This window comes from Echiichthys vipera (assembly GCF_963691815.1).
Source record: "Echiichthys vipera genome assembly, chromosome: 2".
Lineage (NCBI taxonomy): Eukaryota > Metazoa > Chordata > Actinopteri > Perciformes > Trachinidae > Echiichthys > Echiichthys vipera.
The window spans coordinates 34816191-34831487 of NC_139827.1; the positions used below are offsets into that span (position 1 = coordinate 34816191).

The 15297-nt window shown below is 40.2% G+C and overlaps 1 protein-coding gene across 1 annotated transcript in view; it reads left to right on the forward strand.

Annotated features, from left to right (window-relative positions):
• Positions 1 to 15297, forward strand: part of tenm3 (teneurin transmembrane protein 3) — a 261242-nt gene that overhangs the window by 221736 nt on the left and 24209 nt on the right. Inside the window, exons 36-39 of the mRNA XM_083929171.1 lie at positions 2632 to 2736; positions 4450 to 4580; positions 9400 to 9569; positions 10657 to 10783. Coding sequence (XP_083785297.1) covers positions 2632 to 2736; positions 4450 to 4580; positions 9400 to 9569; positions 10657 to 10783 — 533 coding nt within the window. The remainder of the gene's footprint in view (positions 1 to 2631; positions 2737 to 4449; positions 4581 to 9399; positions 9570 to 10656; positions 10784 to 15297) is intronic.

Consider the following 15297-nt stretch of genomic DNA (forward strand, 5'->3'; position numbering starts at 1 on the left):
ATGAATACTACCTTTTTGAAATGTGTGATATTTTTCTTGTAGATTGTTTCAAACATAAAAGAGAAATCACACCAGCACCATATGTCATAGCTGATAATGAAAAATGTTAAGTAGATAATACCGTTGTCTCTCTCCATTTGAAGAATAGATGAGATGAGAAATTGAGTTATGGACTGGCCTGTCAGTGCATCCACTCTGATCATTCTAGATTTGAAGGGAGCTGCGAGGAAAAAAGAAATGCTAGTTTTGCCATCCTTATCATCTTTCAGACATTAGGCCTAAACGGCAAGGGAAAACAATGATTTAGCACCGATGCCCTTGTTAAATCTGAACTAATGAGCCAGTTGAAGCGAGGCCTCGAGTGGCCGGCAGTGATTTGTTTCAGGGCGAGTTACATATGCTCAGAGTGTGAGGGAAAACAGTGCACCTCACAGCAGAGCATCATCGACCCACATGTGATAAGTTATTCAAAGCCATCGACAAGTGTAACATTCCTCTCCATTAATTCATGTGCATTATTTAATGTTTCGCCTCCTCGCTATCAAAACGGCACAATGTGCCAATGGTAATGTGAAATGGTGTATAGGTGCAGCCCAGAAATGATAAACAAGCTAATATTTTGTCATTGTGATGTTGTTGATTGCTTAGTGAAAGCGGCAAACTTGTTGATAGTGCATGGCTCCATAATGAAGGAAAAATACAGTGAATGTTTATACCGTCTCTCCCTTCTCATGACATATTGTACAAAGCCTTTCTTTTGTGCTGGAAAATTGAAGTGGGTGGGTGGGAATGCAGCCACCTGTGGAGTCACTCAAGGCTCTATTTTGGGCCCTCTCCTGTTTTTACTGTATTTGCTGCCCCTGCGATCCATCTTAGCGAAACACGACATTTCTTTCTACTGTTTTGCAGATGATGTACGAATCTATATCCCTTTAAAGTCCAGTAGTAAGGACTCATTGCAGCCATTGCTTGATTGCTTATCAGATGTAAAAACTTGGATGGACATAAATTTTCTCAACCTTAATGAAAACAAAACTGAGATTATTATGTTTGGGCAAAATGTTCATGATTTTTCTGCTGGTTTTCTGGGCCCACTTACTCCTAACTCCCACACTCATGTCAAGAACATTGGACTAACACTAGATAGTACTTTTTAATTTGACAGACAGGTTAGTTCTGTCGTCAAAACATGTTTCTTCCAGCTTCGACTCTTGGCCAAGATTAAGGCATTCCTCCCAAAGGTCTAAAGAGAGTGATCTATGCCTTTATTTCTTCACAGCTGGATTACTGTAACTCTTTGTATGTTGGCGTCGACCAGTTGTTGCTTTGTCGTCTGCAGCTCGTGCAAAACGCAGCCGCTCGTGTACTAATTGGCAAAAGAAAGCACCATTCAGTACACCAGTCTTGGTCTCACTACACTGGCTCTGTGTCTGCTTCAGGATTGATTTTAAACTTTTGTTATTTGTTTTTAAAGCTTTAAATGGACTGGCACCGCTGTGCTTATCTGAACTTTTACAATATCATGCTCCAGCCAGAGCGCTGAAGTCAGCAGATCAACTGCTACTGGAAGTCCCCAGGACCAGACGGAAAACCAGAGAGGACCAAGCCTTGGGGCGGCTGCCCCTAGGCTCTGGCATATTAGATCAGCCCAGAACCTAGAGGTTTTTAAGTCCTATTGAAGGCCCACCGGTTCTCCATGGCTTTTAATTCAGGTTGAGCATGACAGCTGTCTAATGTATTTTATGTGTATTTTTTATTCTTATTGTATTGTATTGTACTGTTTACTGAACTGTACAGCACTTCGGTCAACCCAAATATGCTCTATAAATAAAGTTTGAGTTGAGTTGAGGATCAGATCCAGCCCACACTATTAAACCACATCATACAATCACCATCAAAAAATGCACAGCGCTTGCTGAAGACTTCAAACAACCAATGCTGTGTTTAAAAAATGTCAAAATGAAAAAATTCTAGTGTAGTTAATTAAGAAGGCAAGAAGATTTGAAAAATAATTGCAAAAGATAATCCCTGCAGATCGTGCAGTCATAACAAAAGAAGACACAACACTCACACAGTGTGTTATATAACTGTGGCATCAAATGTGTAAATGTATGTCAATAAAGTCAACGTAAAAGGTTTTGGGAAATACAGTGATTCGTTTTTAAAAGATAATCAATCAGATTAGCGATCATTTACCTAGTGGTATAAGAGGTAAAAATGTTTATCGCCTTGAGCATCCATCGCACACACAAACACGCACACACACACACACACACACACACACACACACACACACACACACACACACACACACACACACACACACACACACACACACACACACACACACACACACACACACACACCTATTAGTCCTGCAGATGGTCAAGGGGAACCTAATTAAAAGAGGCTGAGGGAAGTTAATACCTCTGTGCTCCATTAGCAGGTTCAAACACCACGAAAATTAATTGTACGGTTTTCTCTCATTCCTTTATCTTCCTCCCCCTCCCTTATTTTTGCTCTCCTCTCTTTTCTCTCCTTTCCCTCAATTCAGTAAAGCACTGCTACAGTGTTTTTGAAAATCATGCAGATTATTCATGATAACTGACTCTGTGTGTGTGTGTCTTGTAGACCAGCTTCGTAACAGCTACCAGGTGGGTAATGACCACTCACTGAGGGTCATCTATGCCAATGGGATGGACACCCACTACCAAACAGAGCCCCATATACTGGCAGGTATGCAGTTTTAATCACATTACCCTGAATGTATAATGTGGACTAAACTAGTTACAGATTGGTTGAGTTCTGAATTGCTCAGTACGGTATGGATCAGTTTTTTTGTCCGGGGTCTTTTGTCAACACAGCTCTCTGCAGGCAGAGGGTCATAGTGGGGTATCACTGTCAGTGTACAAGGCACAGCATGTCCAGCTGCATACATGGTTTTCAGCTCACAGTTGGATTGACACATTCAGATTTGATTAATAAAAGTCTAGACTCATAATAGTTATGGCTGTGGATACTATATACTAGAATGATATGACCCTGTGGAACTCTGTGACTAACTTTAGCGTACATGGAGGGTCCGTCGTTAAAAACATGTACAAACTGAGATCCTAATAATAATATATGATATTATGGCAGTGGAAACTCTATACTAGAATGATATGAATAGTAGCAAAAATAGTAGTGTTAATAATAAAAACATGACTATTAATATGCATATAAAGCATAAGGTGAACAGAATTGGTCCAAGGACAGAACCCTGCTGGACTCTAGGGTACATGGAGGATTCATCGTAACATGTACAAACTGGGATCCATTAATGCCAATAAGATGATCCAGTCTCTGTAACAGGATGTGATGGTCGATAGTAAAGCAAGTACAGAGACAAGTAATTTGTCTGAACCAATTAGAAGGTCATTAGTCATTTTCACCGATGATAGCTCAGTGTGATTCACTCTAAATCTAATCAATATTGCAACAATAATAACATACATTTTTACCACATTTCTGTGTATTAACTGCAAGTCCTCTATATATAGCTTTGTTGCTGACCTATGATACCTTGTGTGAACTATGGGCACAACTTCCACGGTACACTAATCCTCTTTCATGTGTGAACACTACCACCTCAAACAGCATTATGTGATCTGCCTTCTACTACTTTACTCTACAGACTATAGACTAAAGATGGCCGTTGACACACTCCCAGTTCGGAGAAGCAGACAGAAGTAAAATGTGTTTAGCCACCTAAAAAAAATAAGTTTAAGTCTACGCTATATTTAGAATAATTTCACCACTTTACCTTTGCTGTCAACAGCTTATGTTTAGTTTATGTTTAGAGCTGCTGTTCTGCTGTCATCAGTCACAAGATTACACAAGAAAAACAGTAATTTTACCTCACAGAACGCAGGAGTTGTGAGTTGTGTGACTATGAGGTAAAAGTACTGTTTTTGTCAATAGAGTCTGATGGCTTTCACAAGAGCAGATGAATTTAGCGCCTTGAGTACTCCATCAGATTGGGCTGTCTGACAGCAAGATAAGCGGTGAAAATATTCTAAATATAGTGTACACTTAAACAGACATTTATTAGGTTGGCCTTTTTTAAGGTGTCAAAAATACGTTTAGCTGCTGCCTCCGTCCACAGTAGTAGGCTACATTGTACCTGAAGTAGCCTACCTCATACAACCCCAAATCAAAAACCTGAGCTATCCCTTGGAATATCTGTTCAAAGATACAAAGCAGTATTTGTTAAATTTAAGGTGAATTACTTGGCGGTTAGCCACCATTGTTAGCCACTGGGATTAACTAGCTTACAACTACCACAGACGTTTCACTTCTACAGTAATGCCTCTAAGAATAACGTGGATAGTTTGATTAATTTACAGAGAGTGACTGAAATGTATCATGCATGGTTGGTATTCAAGTCTTTTTCATATCCATTTCAAGGTGCTGCTAACCCAACTGTAGCCCGACGCAACATGACATTGCCTGGAGAGAATGGCCAAAACCTGGTGGAGTGGAGGTTCAGGAAGGAACAGACGCGTGGAAAAGTCATCGTCTTTGGGAGAAAGCTCAGGGTGAGTGCTTGCCAGCTAAGGCTTCCCATAAACACAACAATACAAAGCCCCATCGCTGACTAGTGTTCTGCAAACACTGGCATCATTTCTTAAACATGCAATGTATACAATAGACAGATAAATAAATTATAAGAAATAATCTATCAACAGGGTGTGAAGAAGTAACAGTTATGTTATTGTCATAGACGTCTATGTACTGTGGTGCAGAGATATCTACTAAAATTAGCATGCTAACAGGTTAGCCCTGACCCGTCCTATCTGGTAATATCTCTTGTGCCTCGAGAGGCGGTAGTGAGTCACTGTAGCGTCCAGTCTGCCAACACAAGAGGTTGAGGAAGTAGAACTGTCCCGGCTCACAGAAGCAGCTACACCTAAAACCAAATCTAAGACCACATATACCTGAACTGGAATTCTGTGTTGTCCCCTTCCACTCAAAAATGTGTTTTTCTTATGTGTATATTCTCTGAAATGTTGATATTAACTTTACTGATTTTTATCTGTGCAAAGTTTTCCACTGGTCTTTTCACATTAATTTACTGAAAGGGGAGATGCCCGTGCACTTCTCGGAAATCAGAGATTCAAATGTAAGCTTAAATTGGTACGTCAATATTCTGTAAACCAATCCCTCTCTAATATCGGATAATCCGCAGTTATAATTTCAGCCCGCAGCCCTTTTTCTTAAGAAGTGTCTAAAAATATACCATATATATTTCTTTAAGATTATTGTTTGGCAGTTTTTCAAGCCTTTTTAATATAAAGAACAGACGCAGGCGCAGGCTTGCAGCAAAGGGCCACAGGTCGGAGTCAAACCTGCGGCCGCTGCCTTGGGGACCTGCAGCCCTATATATTTATATATAGGCGTGGCCGGTGGCTGAGTGGTTAGAGCACTCGCTCTATATATATATATATATATATATATATATATATATATATATATATTACTAATTACAGTAGTTACATTTAGGTCAATATTCCCTTTTAGCATATTATGCAGCACCTTTAAATTGTTCTGGAGAATATTTTGTACAGTATTTGTCATTGTTTTGGATTGTTGCAATGATAATAAGCATATATTTGCATAAAGGGCACATTTACAAGTACAGATCAAAAAATGATTAATTTGCGATTAATCACAAGTTAGCTAGAGACTATCATGGGATTAATGGCAATTAAATATTCTATCTATATCAATTGACAGCCCTAATTAATATAGGATTGTAACAAAAACAGCTCATACTATTTAAGCACATTCACATCTACAGACAATTCGGAGTTTGAATTTGAGCCGATGTTTTTGGACTGTTGGAATAAGAAAGCCACACAGACGATTGGAGAACATATAAGTGCGCTGCACACAGACTGGCCCCAGCTGGCCTTTCCATGTTATCCAGCAGCCTCTTGCAATAAGGCAACAATGCTCACAAATCACTGAATCCTGTGACTCATGTCATTTATTCCCTTCTGTGAGCAGCTTCTTGTGGGTTGCATAGGGGTTTCTGTTTCTGTCTGTTATGGTGTTGTGTCTGTTGTTCTTACAAGCTATTATGAGAGAAGGAAGGGACAGTGATTTGTCTGCAGTGCTTGAATATTACATGAAGTACTCTCTAACTAGCCTAAACTGATAGGAGGAAGCTCTGCAGCCGTGTGCCCTCGGGATGGTTTGATCCACACAGTGGTTCCATTTTCAGCATGCTGCCTAATGAATGTAAAAGCATGTGTGGTCCACTAGTGGTAATGGGGGGTGCTGTATTGTGAGCTAACAATAATGAGCTGCAGGTAGATGTGTTTTTGTAAACGGGTGTGCAAAGGTGTGCATAAGTATGTATACAGTGTATGTCAGCTACACGCTTGTGATTCGTGTGGATGAGAGTTTGTCTTCACTAACACAATGACAGCCCAGCTGTCCTGCAGCAGCAACAAGATGCCAATTTAAGGCGTTAATGATCATGGGGTGATTGTGGGGCCAGAACAGCAGTGAAGTTTAGTCCAGCCTTTCTATTAAATGCTTATATTCATACTGTTGTTATATGGTGTGCTTATCCTACTGAGCACAGTGCATTGAGCAGAAAATTCCAGTTAATGGGAAACTGCATGTTTAAGCAGCTTGTTGGATGAAATAATGAAAGCACCTACTGTCACACACAGAATGCCAATGCTGGCAAGTTTTATGGGATGAATTTAATGAATGTAGCACAGTTGGTGATGGGATTTATAGATGGATAGATTTTTCTACCATATATTAAAAATATTCGCCTTCCACTGTCATTTTTGACGATAATGTTGATACACATACAGTGGATACATACAAACAAGGACCCACTTACAAATAGTGGGTAAACCCTGAATGTGCTGTTTATATATTAAGCATGTTTGGGGTTACTCATATAGAAGTATATAGTAGTATATATATATATATATATATATATATATATATATATATATATATATATATATTAGGGCTGGGACTTTAACGCATTAATTACGATTGATTAATTAATTACAGAAAAAATAACGCAATTTATTTTTGCACTCAGTGCAGAACGTTGCTCATTGCACAAGTTCCTGCCCGGCCTGTAATACTGACGCACAGGACCAAACACGAGAGAAAGTTGCTGGGTTCAGTGGGTGGACATTTGAGTTATAACAAAACGACCAAGTGGAGGCCTGTGATTGGCCCCAAATGTATTCTGCAGCAGGACAATGACCCCAAACAAACAGCCAATGTCATTCAGAACTATCTTCAGAGTAAAAAAGAAGAAGAATTCCTGATGAAGTGATGGTGCGGCCCCACAGAGCCCTGATCTCAACATCATCCAGTCTGTCTGGGATACCATGAAGAGACAGAAGGATTTGAGGAAGCCTACATCCACAGAAACTCCGTTAGGAACTTAATTTGTGCTGAACATCAGTTCATGTATAGTTCACATCTTGAACGACTGATTATAATATACCACATATATCACATACCAGCAGTCCAACAGTGGTCAGATAAAAGCAAAGCACAATACATGAAGAACCGGCAATAAAAAAAGCAATAAAAGAATGTAAATAAATAAAAAATAAATAAAGAGATCGACTATTATACTTTTGTAGATTTAGATTCCAGCATAACTGTCCATCCATCTATCCACTCTTCCTCTACCTCAACCTTCCCCTCCAGACCTTCCCCTGCCATCCATCCATCCATCCATCCATCCATCCATCCATATTCTCTCTCCCCTGTCTTCCGCGGTGACAGGGTGGCTAAATGATTGTCTCCGCAGCATCACAGAAAGAAGCAGCAGCAAGCGTGGGTTTACTCCAGGTGATCCAGTTTCCTGCCACATTCCATCACATGCAGCTAAATATAATTGGGATGAAAATTTAGTTTGGGTTAACTCCAGGTACTCTGGTTTCTGCCATACTCCAAAATGATTTAAAAAATTATTTTAAACTTAAAAGGAACTTTTCTCTTGCCCGTCAATTTAAATTTTTAAATGGATTCAATAACAAAACTTGTATCCTGAAAACTTGGAAGCAAAGGTTTCAAAGATTTAAAAATTTTTTTATGTAAGATTAAGATGATCTTTACACTTTATATAACTTCTTGATACTTTAACGCCGTGGGTACTGTAGGCTACACCGCGGCTAACACAAGCACTATTCAAAGACACTTGCAGCACCACCACCGCTCTCTGCTGAAATCAAAATCAAGAAAATATTGAAAGTTAAAAATTGTATTAAAGTCTCGTCTCGTCCCGTCTCGTCTTGTCTCATGAACTCAATATCGTGTATCGTCTCGTCTCATAAGCTGAGGGTCTTGTCACAAAACTACTCTCTATACTAGGTAGTAAATGTGCTTTCAGTCCAGGTTCAGTGATTCTATCCAAATGGAAGACAGGACTTCTAGGGCGTCTTGTATGGTATTGGGTTGAAATAAAAGCCCAAAACTCCATTATGAACACGAGAGGCCATTGCCAATCTGCAAAATGATTTGTTTCCCCTGATACGGTGTGGCTCACACTCTCCGTGGCTTTTGGCTGTTATCCTGTCTTGTTCCTCATCCAGCTGGCTACCAGCCACTGTCTCAATATCCACCTTTTCTGCCCCCTTTATTCACCCCGCTGCATTCAACTGATGCTAATTTACGAATGAATGAGTGGCTAAATAAAAAGATGAGTAATATGACTCTTGAACACTTTCCAGCAAGACTCTCTCTTTAATGAAATAGGTCTGTAAAGCAGTTGATTGGCCCATTTTTAGTATTCCCCCTTGCTTCAAGGATCCATAAGGTGAGTTTAGCTCTGAACCTGGGCTATATGTCTTTGTAAATTGGAGTTGAACAAACAGCATGTCATTTAGAAAGCGATAAAGAGTGGTTAGCTGGCTCTGTGATGCTACAGTGTTTTATGGGTCATACGGGTTCACAAGTTTGTTTTAATTCACTGCCTGAGGTGCAGATGTTGAATTAAAGAGCTTATTATTAACACCTGGGTTTTTTTGTTGTTTGTCTGTTTGTTTAGCCAGGTGGTAGCCAGGCTTTTTGGGCCAATAATTTAAGAGACCAGAATAACAGACTGAGCAAGATTTGAGCCAATATAAGAAGGATGTCTGCCCTGTGTTACTCTGACGATAGGGCTGTCTGTGGAGATGGTCAAGACATTTTCTGGTTAAATCCTCTTGACCTCTGCTCCAGCACTAATTTCCACATGTACACACAAATCAAAAATCTATTGGGTAATTTTTCATTAACTAAGCATGTCCATCCTCCTCAAAAGATCAACCCTTTCCATTCTCTAGTGCCACACAAAACATGATTTGTTTGTCTCCATCCTTTCAGGTGAATGGTAGGAACTTGCTATCTGTGGATTATGACCGTACACTGCGAACAGAGAAAATTTATGATGACCACAGGAAGTTCCTGCTGAAGATCATCTATGACACCCAAGGCCATCCGACACTCTGGGTTCCCAGCAGCAAGCTACTGTCAGTTAACTTGACATACTCCAGGTAAGTGATTCTATATTGGGTTTATTTTAGGGTATCCCCCACACCTACTTCTCTACAAATATGAAAGCTATATACAGGTTGAAGACTACATAGGTCATCTATCTAGCCTATTTTTATATGCATGACTATGGAAATGTAACAGCGCTTCAATCCAATCCAATACAACAGTTATCTATGTCATGGATTTTACTTTTATATACATTTTGACTTTTTGTTGACAGTCACAATGGTGATAATTCTACATTATAATTGTGGTCATCGTGAGGAGTGGTGTACTGGAGTGTATTATACTGAAAGGGGTTTAGTAATATTATGGACTGGCAACATGCAAACAATTAGGGCTGATATTCAAATATTTGGTGCTTATGAAATGCAATTATTCATTATGCAGCGGCACAGGAATATTATAATACCAAAAATGTAAAACGAATATTCAAATATTTGAATATTCGTTACTGTTTTTCTGCCTCATTCACCTCCGCTGGCAGACTACACTTAGCTAGTTTGTCTGTCTCTAGGGCTGGCTAGTTAGCTTGCTAGCTGTTAACTGCTTGGCAGCGTGGAGTGAGTCAGCAATACTGTTAGACCCTGGCTGAATTTCTTTAACCGGTGTAGCGTGAAAGTATTGTGGTATTACCAGGCTAAGTAGCTAGTTAGCTTGTAAGTATGTGGAATTAGCTAACTATGACAGCTGGCTAGTAGTTCCTCTATGAGTGGACACAATTAAAAGGTTGTTTCTTAGAACTACGAAACGGTTCCTTTGGTCCGAAAATGCTTGTGTTGTTAATTTATCATATTAGTGACACAATTTTAGTGTCAATACATGTATGACACATTCTGGTGTGGACCAGATATTAACCTTCTACAAAGTCTTAAATCTGTACGTGTTGTGTGTGTGTGTGTGTGTGTGTGTGTGTGTGTGTGTGTGTGTGTGTGTGTGTGTGTGTGTGTGTGTGTGTGTGTGTGTGTGTGTGTGTGTGTGTGTGTGTGTGTGTGTGTGTGTGTGTGTGTGTGTGTGTGTGTGTGTGTGTGTGTGTGTGTGTGTATGTATGTGTATGTGTGTGTGTGTGTGTGTGTGTGTGTTCAGTACGGGGCAGGTGACAGGCCTCCAGAGAGGCCCAACCACAGAAAGGTGGGAGTACGACAGTCAGGGAAGAATCATTTCCAGAGTCTTTGCTGATGGAAAGACGTGGAGCTACACTTACTTGGATAAGGTATGGGAAGACACAACGAAAGCCACATGTACACATTGCTAACTACCGTATAACCAATATGAAACTGAAAACATTCAGTTTGACAGACTTTCACGTTGTGTATATTACATTTAATATCATGTATATTCTGTGTTTCATGAAGGACGAGAAAAAAACATCTTCATTTTTAATGAAGTAGTGCTGCATAATGCTGCATGTGCATAACCTGTGTTTTAAATTCCATACACACATTCCTACACACTCACAAACACTAACACTCTCTCTCAAGGAGTTACTGTGACAGAGATGCTGCTCAACTCTGCAGACACACTATGGAGAAAAAGATAAATGACGTGCCAAGTACATGCCCCGGCACACGCACACACATGCACACACACACACACACACACACACACACACACACACACATTTGTTCTGTTTTTCCCGCACTCAAAGCAAGGTTACTGTTTTTGCCATAAATTCTGGTCAAACAAAGTAAGCAACATTAATCGAGGCTTTTCCCCTGTGTAAAATCTGTCACAAAGTTAGTCAGGAAAACAACCAGACACAAAGACTGCACTTACAAAGAGACAGCTGACCTCCCCTAGAGAGAGAAGAGAGGAGAGAGGAGAGGAGAGGAGAGGCACACTAGTAAAACATGGGTTTGTCTTCCCTTCCAAGAGGTGGTTGTCAAATATGTCTGACTTTGAGTTACAGGTGAGGTCATAGGTTATATAGCTTGGATTTTATGGCTTATTTGGCATTGACTCTTTTCATTAAATTTCAATGTGAATAGGACTGATAAGGTTGAGGACACAGATTAAAAATGGAGGCAAAAAGCTTTCAGTGTGCTCTGAAATCGGCAGTGACATTGAATGGTAATGAAATCGGGAAAGGAAAAGCATCTGTTAACCTACACCTGGAAACAGTTTTTCCCAGTGACCACAGTGCTCCCAAGGGGTAGAGAAAGACATATTTCACAAAATAGGTGGCTTTAAAATGGATGACCGACTCAGTTTCTTATGGAGAGGAGAGTAAGGGGGGCAGAGCAATGAAAACTTTCTACAACAGTAATGAACTCAAAAAGCAGCTACTGCTGTTGAAGAAAGGAAGACAGATACTTAAAAGGAGGGACAAGAAAAGAGAACAAAAGAGGGGATTCCCTGTGGTACAAGGGCTGGGGCGTAAAAAATCAAGTGGTATGAGGAAGAGTAGAAAAGGGATAAATCAGACCATTTTTGTGTTTGTTTGCTCAGGAAGACAAAGGGGCAGACAGGCAGGCAGAACCGACTCTAAACAGCAGTAGGCCTAGTTTGTGCATGGTGAAAGAAAGGAAAGATAGAGAGAGATGGACGAAGAAACAGGGATATTTAAGGGAGTCTGCAAAGACAGCGGTACTACTGTGGAAACAAGACCCAAGGGAAGGTGGGAGCTTAGTTAAAGCATGTTGGACGGAGAGGAGAGACTGAGATTGAGAGAGAAATAACAGCAATTGTGGAGGAAGAGAGATGAGAATGATGGCAAGAGAACAGGAGCGATATAGTATGAGATGCATAAGGAGAGAGCAATAAATAACGAAAGAGAAATAAATGACCCTAAAGCAGCGTCAAAAGAAAGAAAAGAGCCGAAGTTGGACCTTCTCCAGAGTAGGGCCAAAGCGCTTCATCCCCGCCTTCAAGCAGGTCATGGGGACATCTCACTGGCCGCAGCCGACCCATGATTAACCCCCCTCTCCCCCTCAAAGAAAGCTGTTTTGTCAGACTCAACTGATATCTGTGCAGCAGGAAAAAAAGGGGGACTTTTATTGTGTATAATTTATAGGTGGTTAAATGTTTTTATCCACTGCAGCAGCTATTGACCAATCACTCGCCAGCTTCTAAACAGCAACAACAGAGGTTGCGACGTCAGAACAGGAATGTCTGTAGTAATATCCCACATACATTTTTTGTGAATGCAGGTACATTTTATGGAACTAAAAAAATAAAACACTAAAATACAGGCCCAAAAAGCCATGCCACTAAAAACACACCTTCAATGCTGCTGTTATGGAAAGCAAATCCATCTGACGTGCGGAGTCAAACCAAGCCGAGCCAAGCCATCCCACGTGTATGGAAAAACGGAATTGGACAGTAAACGAGGGTGAGGTTTGCTCAATAATATAGAACTAACCCATGTAGTGCTTTTTATCCATAAACTATTTTAATTCAGATCTGTCTGTGAAGGCTTAAATGTCTGTTTCATGACAGTTACAACCACTGGGTGTTGAACAAGATGATGTTTGACAGAGCCCAGAACAATCATTAACAGTTATCTAATCTCAGTGATACACATTCATGAATAAGGGTTTAGGAAAAAAATGGACAAACTCTCAAAATAGAAGACGATGAAGGGGCTGTATGGTGATGGCATTAACATGTATCGTTAAAATACTAATAAGGAAAGAAATCAAAGACAGCTATGTTTAATGTTACAGTAATCTAATACTGCAGCCAATCCCAGCCATCCTTTTACATGGCCAGGATTAAACAGCTGGTGAACGTGAGCAGCGTTTGGTGTGACAAAATGTCACCTCAAAGGTCCGTCAGCTAGCTTGTTTGGAGCTTTTAACCTCATCTCAGTGTTCAGCAAATGGTGCTGGCTCTGGAGTGTGGAATGTCGGTCATGTTATAATGAGTAGCAAAACTGACAGAACAGGTCCCTGGAAAACAACCCAACTTGAGCATTTTCTGATCTGACGCCACTATCAGCAAGACAACACTGCTTGTTAGTGTCTGACAAAGCAATTTCACTGTCCCAGACCAAGTTTTGCTAGAGTTGTGGCAAACTCCTGTGATCTGTTCCGATAAAATCAAACATATATCATATTGTCATAAGCTGTTAGTGTTGGCTCCTACAAATGAGGTGAAGTCCAAGGCTTGGTTCTCTTGAAATGTTGAAAAGGAGAAGAAACTGGTGGACAGTGTTATGAGTCTATATGGCTTATTTGGCGTTGCTCTGATGCACCCAACCAGCTCTGATTTTGATGAGAAATCTTTCTTTGAAATGGTTTGCCTCTCTTCCCCATGGTCAAAAGAGCGCAGCTGGGAGCTACTGAGGAACTGTAAAGTTTGTACCCAAATACAGTTTATCTTTATAGATTATATTGATGCCCTATTGACAAGAATACTGACGACATATGACATCTTTTATTTTGTGTTTCTAGAGCTATATGTTTCTGCAGACACATAAAGAATTCTTCATATATTTCGTAAAGGGAGGTGGTCTTAATATTTTCCACCAGGAGCATGATGGGAAATAATCTCAAAAGATATCTAGTTGTACCGTTGCAAATATTGACAATGCAAGGTCTCCAGTCTAGTGTGTAGTATGGTAGGATAAAACAACTTTGTTAAAATTGGGGAAAGATTGTGGAAATAGTTGAAAGGAACCCACATTGGCCGTAGGTATGAGATGATTAAATGCTTACTCTCTCTTAAGAGTTTTAATAGTGCTTGAACAACATGCTGCTTCTGCATTTGTCTTGTCTTGACAGACAACCATATTATATAGTGTTGTTGAAACTGCATCTAAGAATCATCTTTACCACCCAACTGTGGTGGTTTCTACATGAAATAAGTTCAACAAATTCAGTTGGAAAATTCAAAGATAAAGTAGATTATTATCCATCCATCCATCCATCTTAAGCCTCTTGTCCCTGTCGGGGTCGTGGGGGGGCTGGAGCCGATCCCAACTGACATCGGGCGGAAGGCGGGGTCCACCCTGGACAGGACGCCAGTCTATCACAGGACACATAGAGACGAACAGAGACAGACAACCTTTCACACCTACGGGTGATTTAGAGTCATCAATTAACCTAACCGCGGCTTATTTATAATAGACATTTTGGTGATCTATTTAAGTATTTTAGTTAGGCTTAGAGGGAGACTTCAGATAAACAGCCACCACCACCACCACCACCACCACTGTGCACGGAGCTCCTTCCTGCTCACAAGTAGTGATGTCAAACAGAAGCTTTATGAACCATCAGTTATATTTCTTGACCCCTCTAGATGACATGCTGGTTTGAAGAAAAAGGCTGGTTAAATGGTGATTCAGTGTGCTTTCAACCCTTTGTTAAACAGAGAGCTCCATTTAGAGGGCTCAGAAAATAAAGAAAATGGTTCATGAAGCTTCTTTTGGACATCACTCCTCAAAAGCCGCCAAAACGCTGCCAGCTGACTCAAAACGATTGCATGCTGTTCATATGCAAGTACTGTCCATACTGCAGTGACACCAAGTTGGCTGTTTCCCTTTGACAATAAGTTAAACTTTGTGTAGCCATAGTGTTTTTCTGGAAAATCCATATTGTGAGGCGTAATGTGTTATGGAGGCAAAAAGGGAAAACAGCCCAAAGAAACTATAAGGAAGAAAATAAAAATTGTGAGTGACAGTTTTGAAAAAATAGAAGCAAGACCCAAGCAAGTCAATAATAAATAAAACAGGAGAATCTGACAAAGGGAGAAGGGACTGAAATAAAGACAAATGAAAGAGAAAGG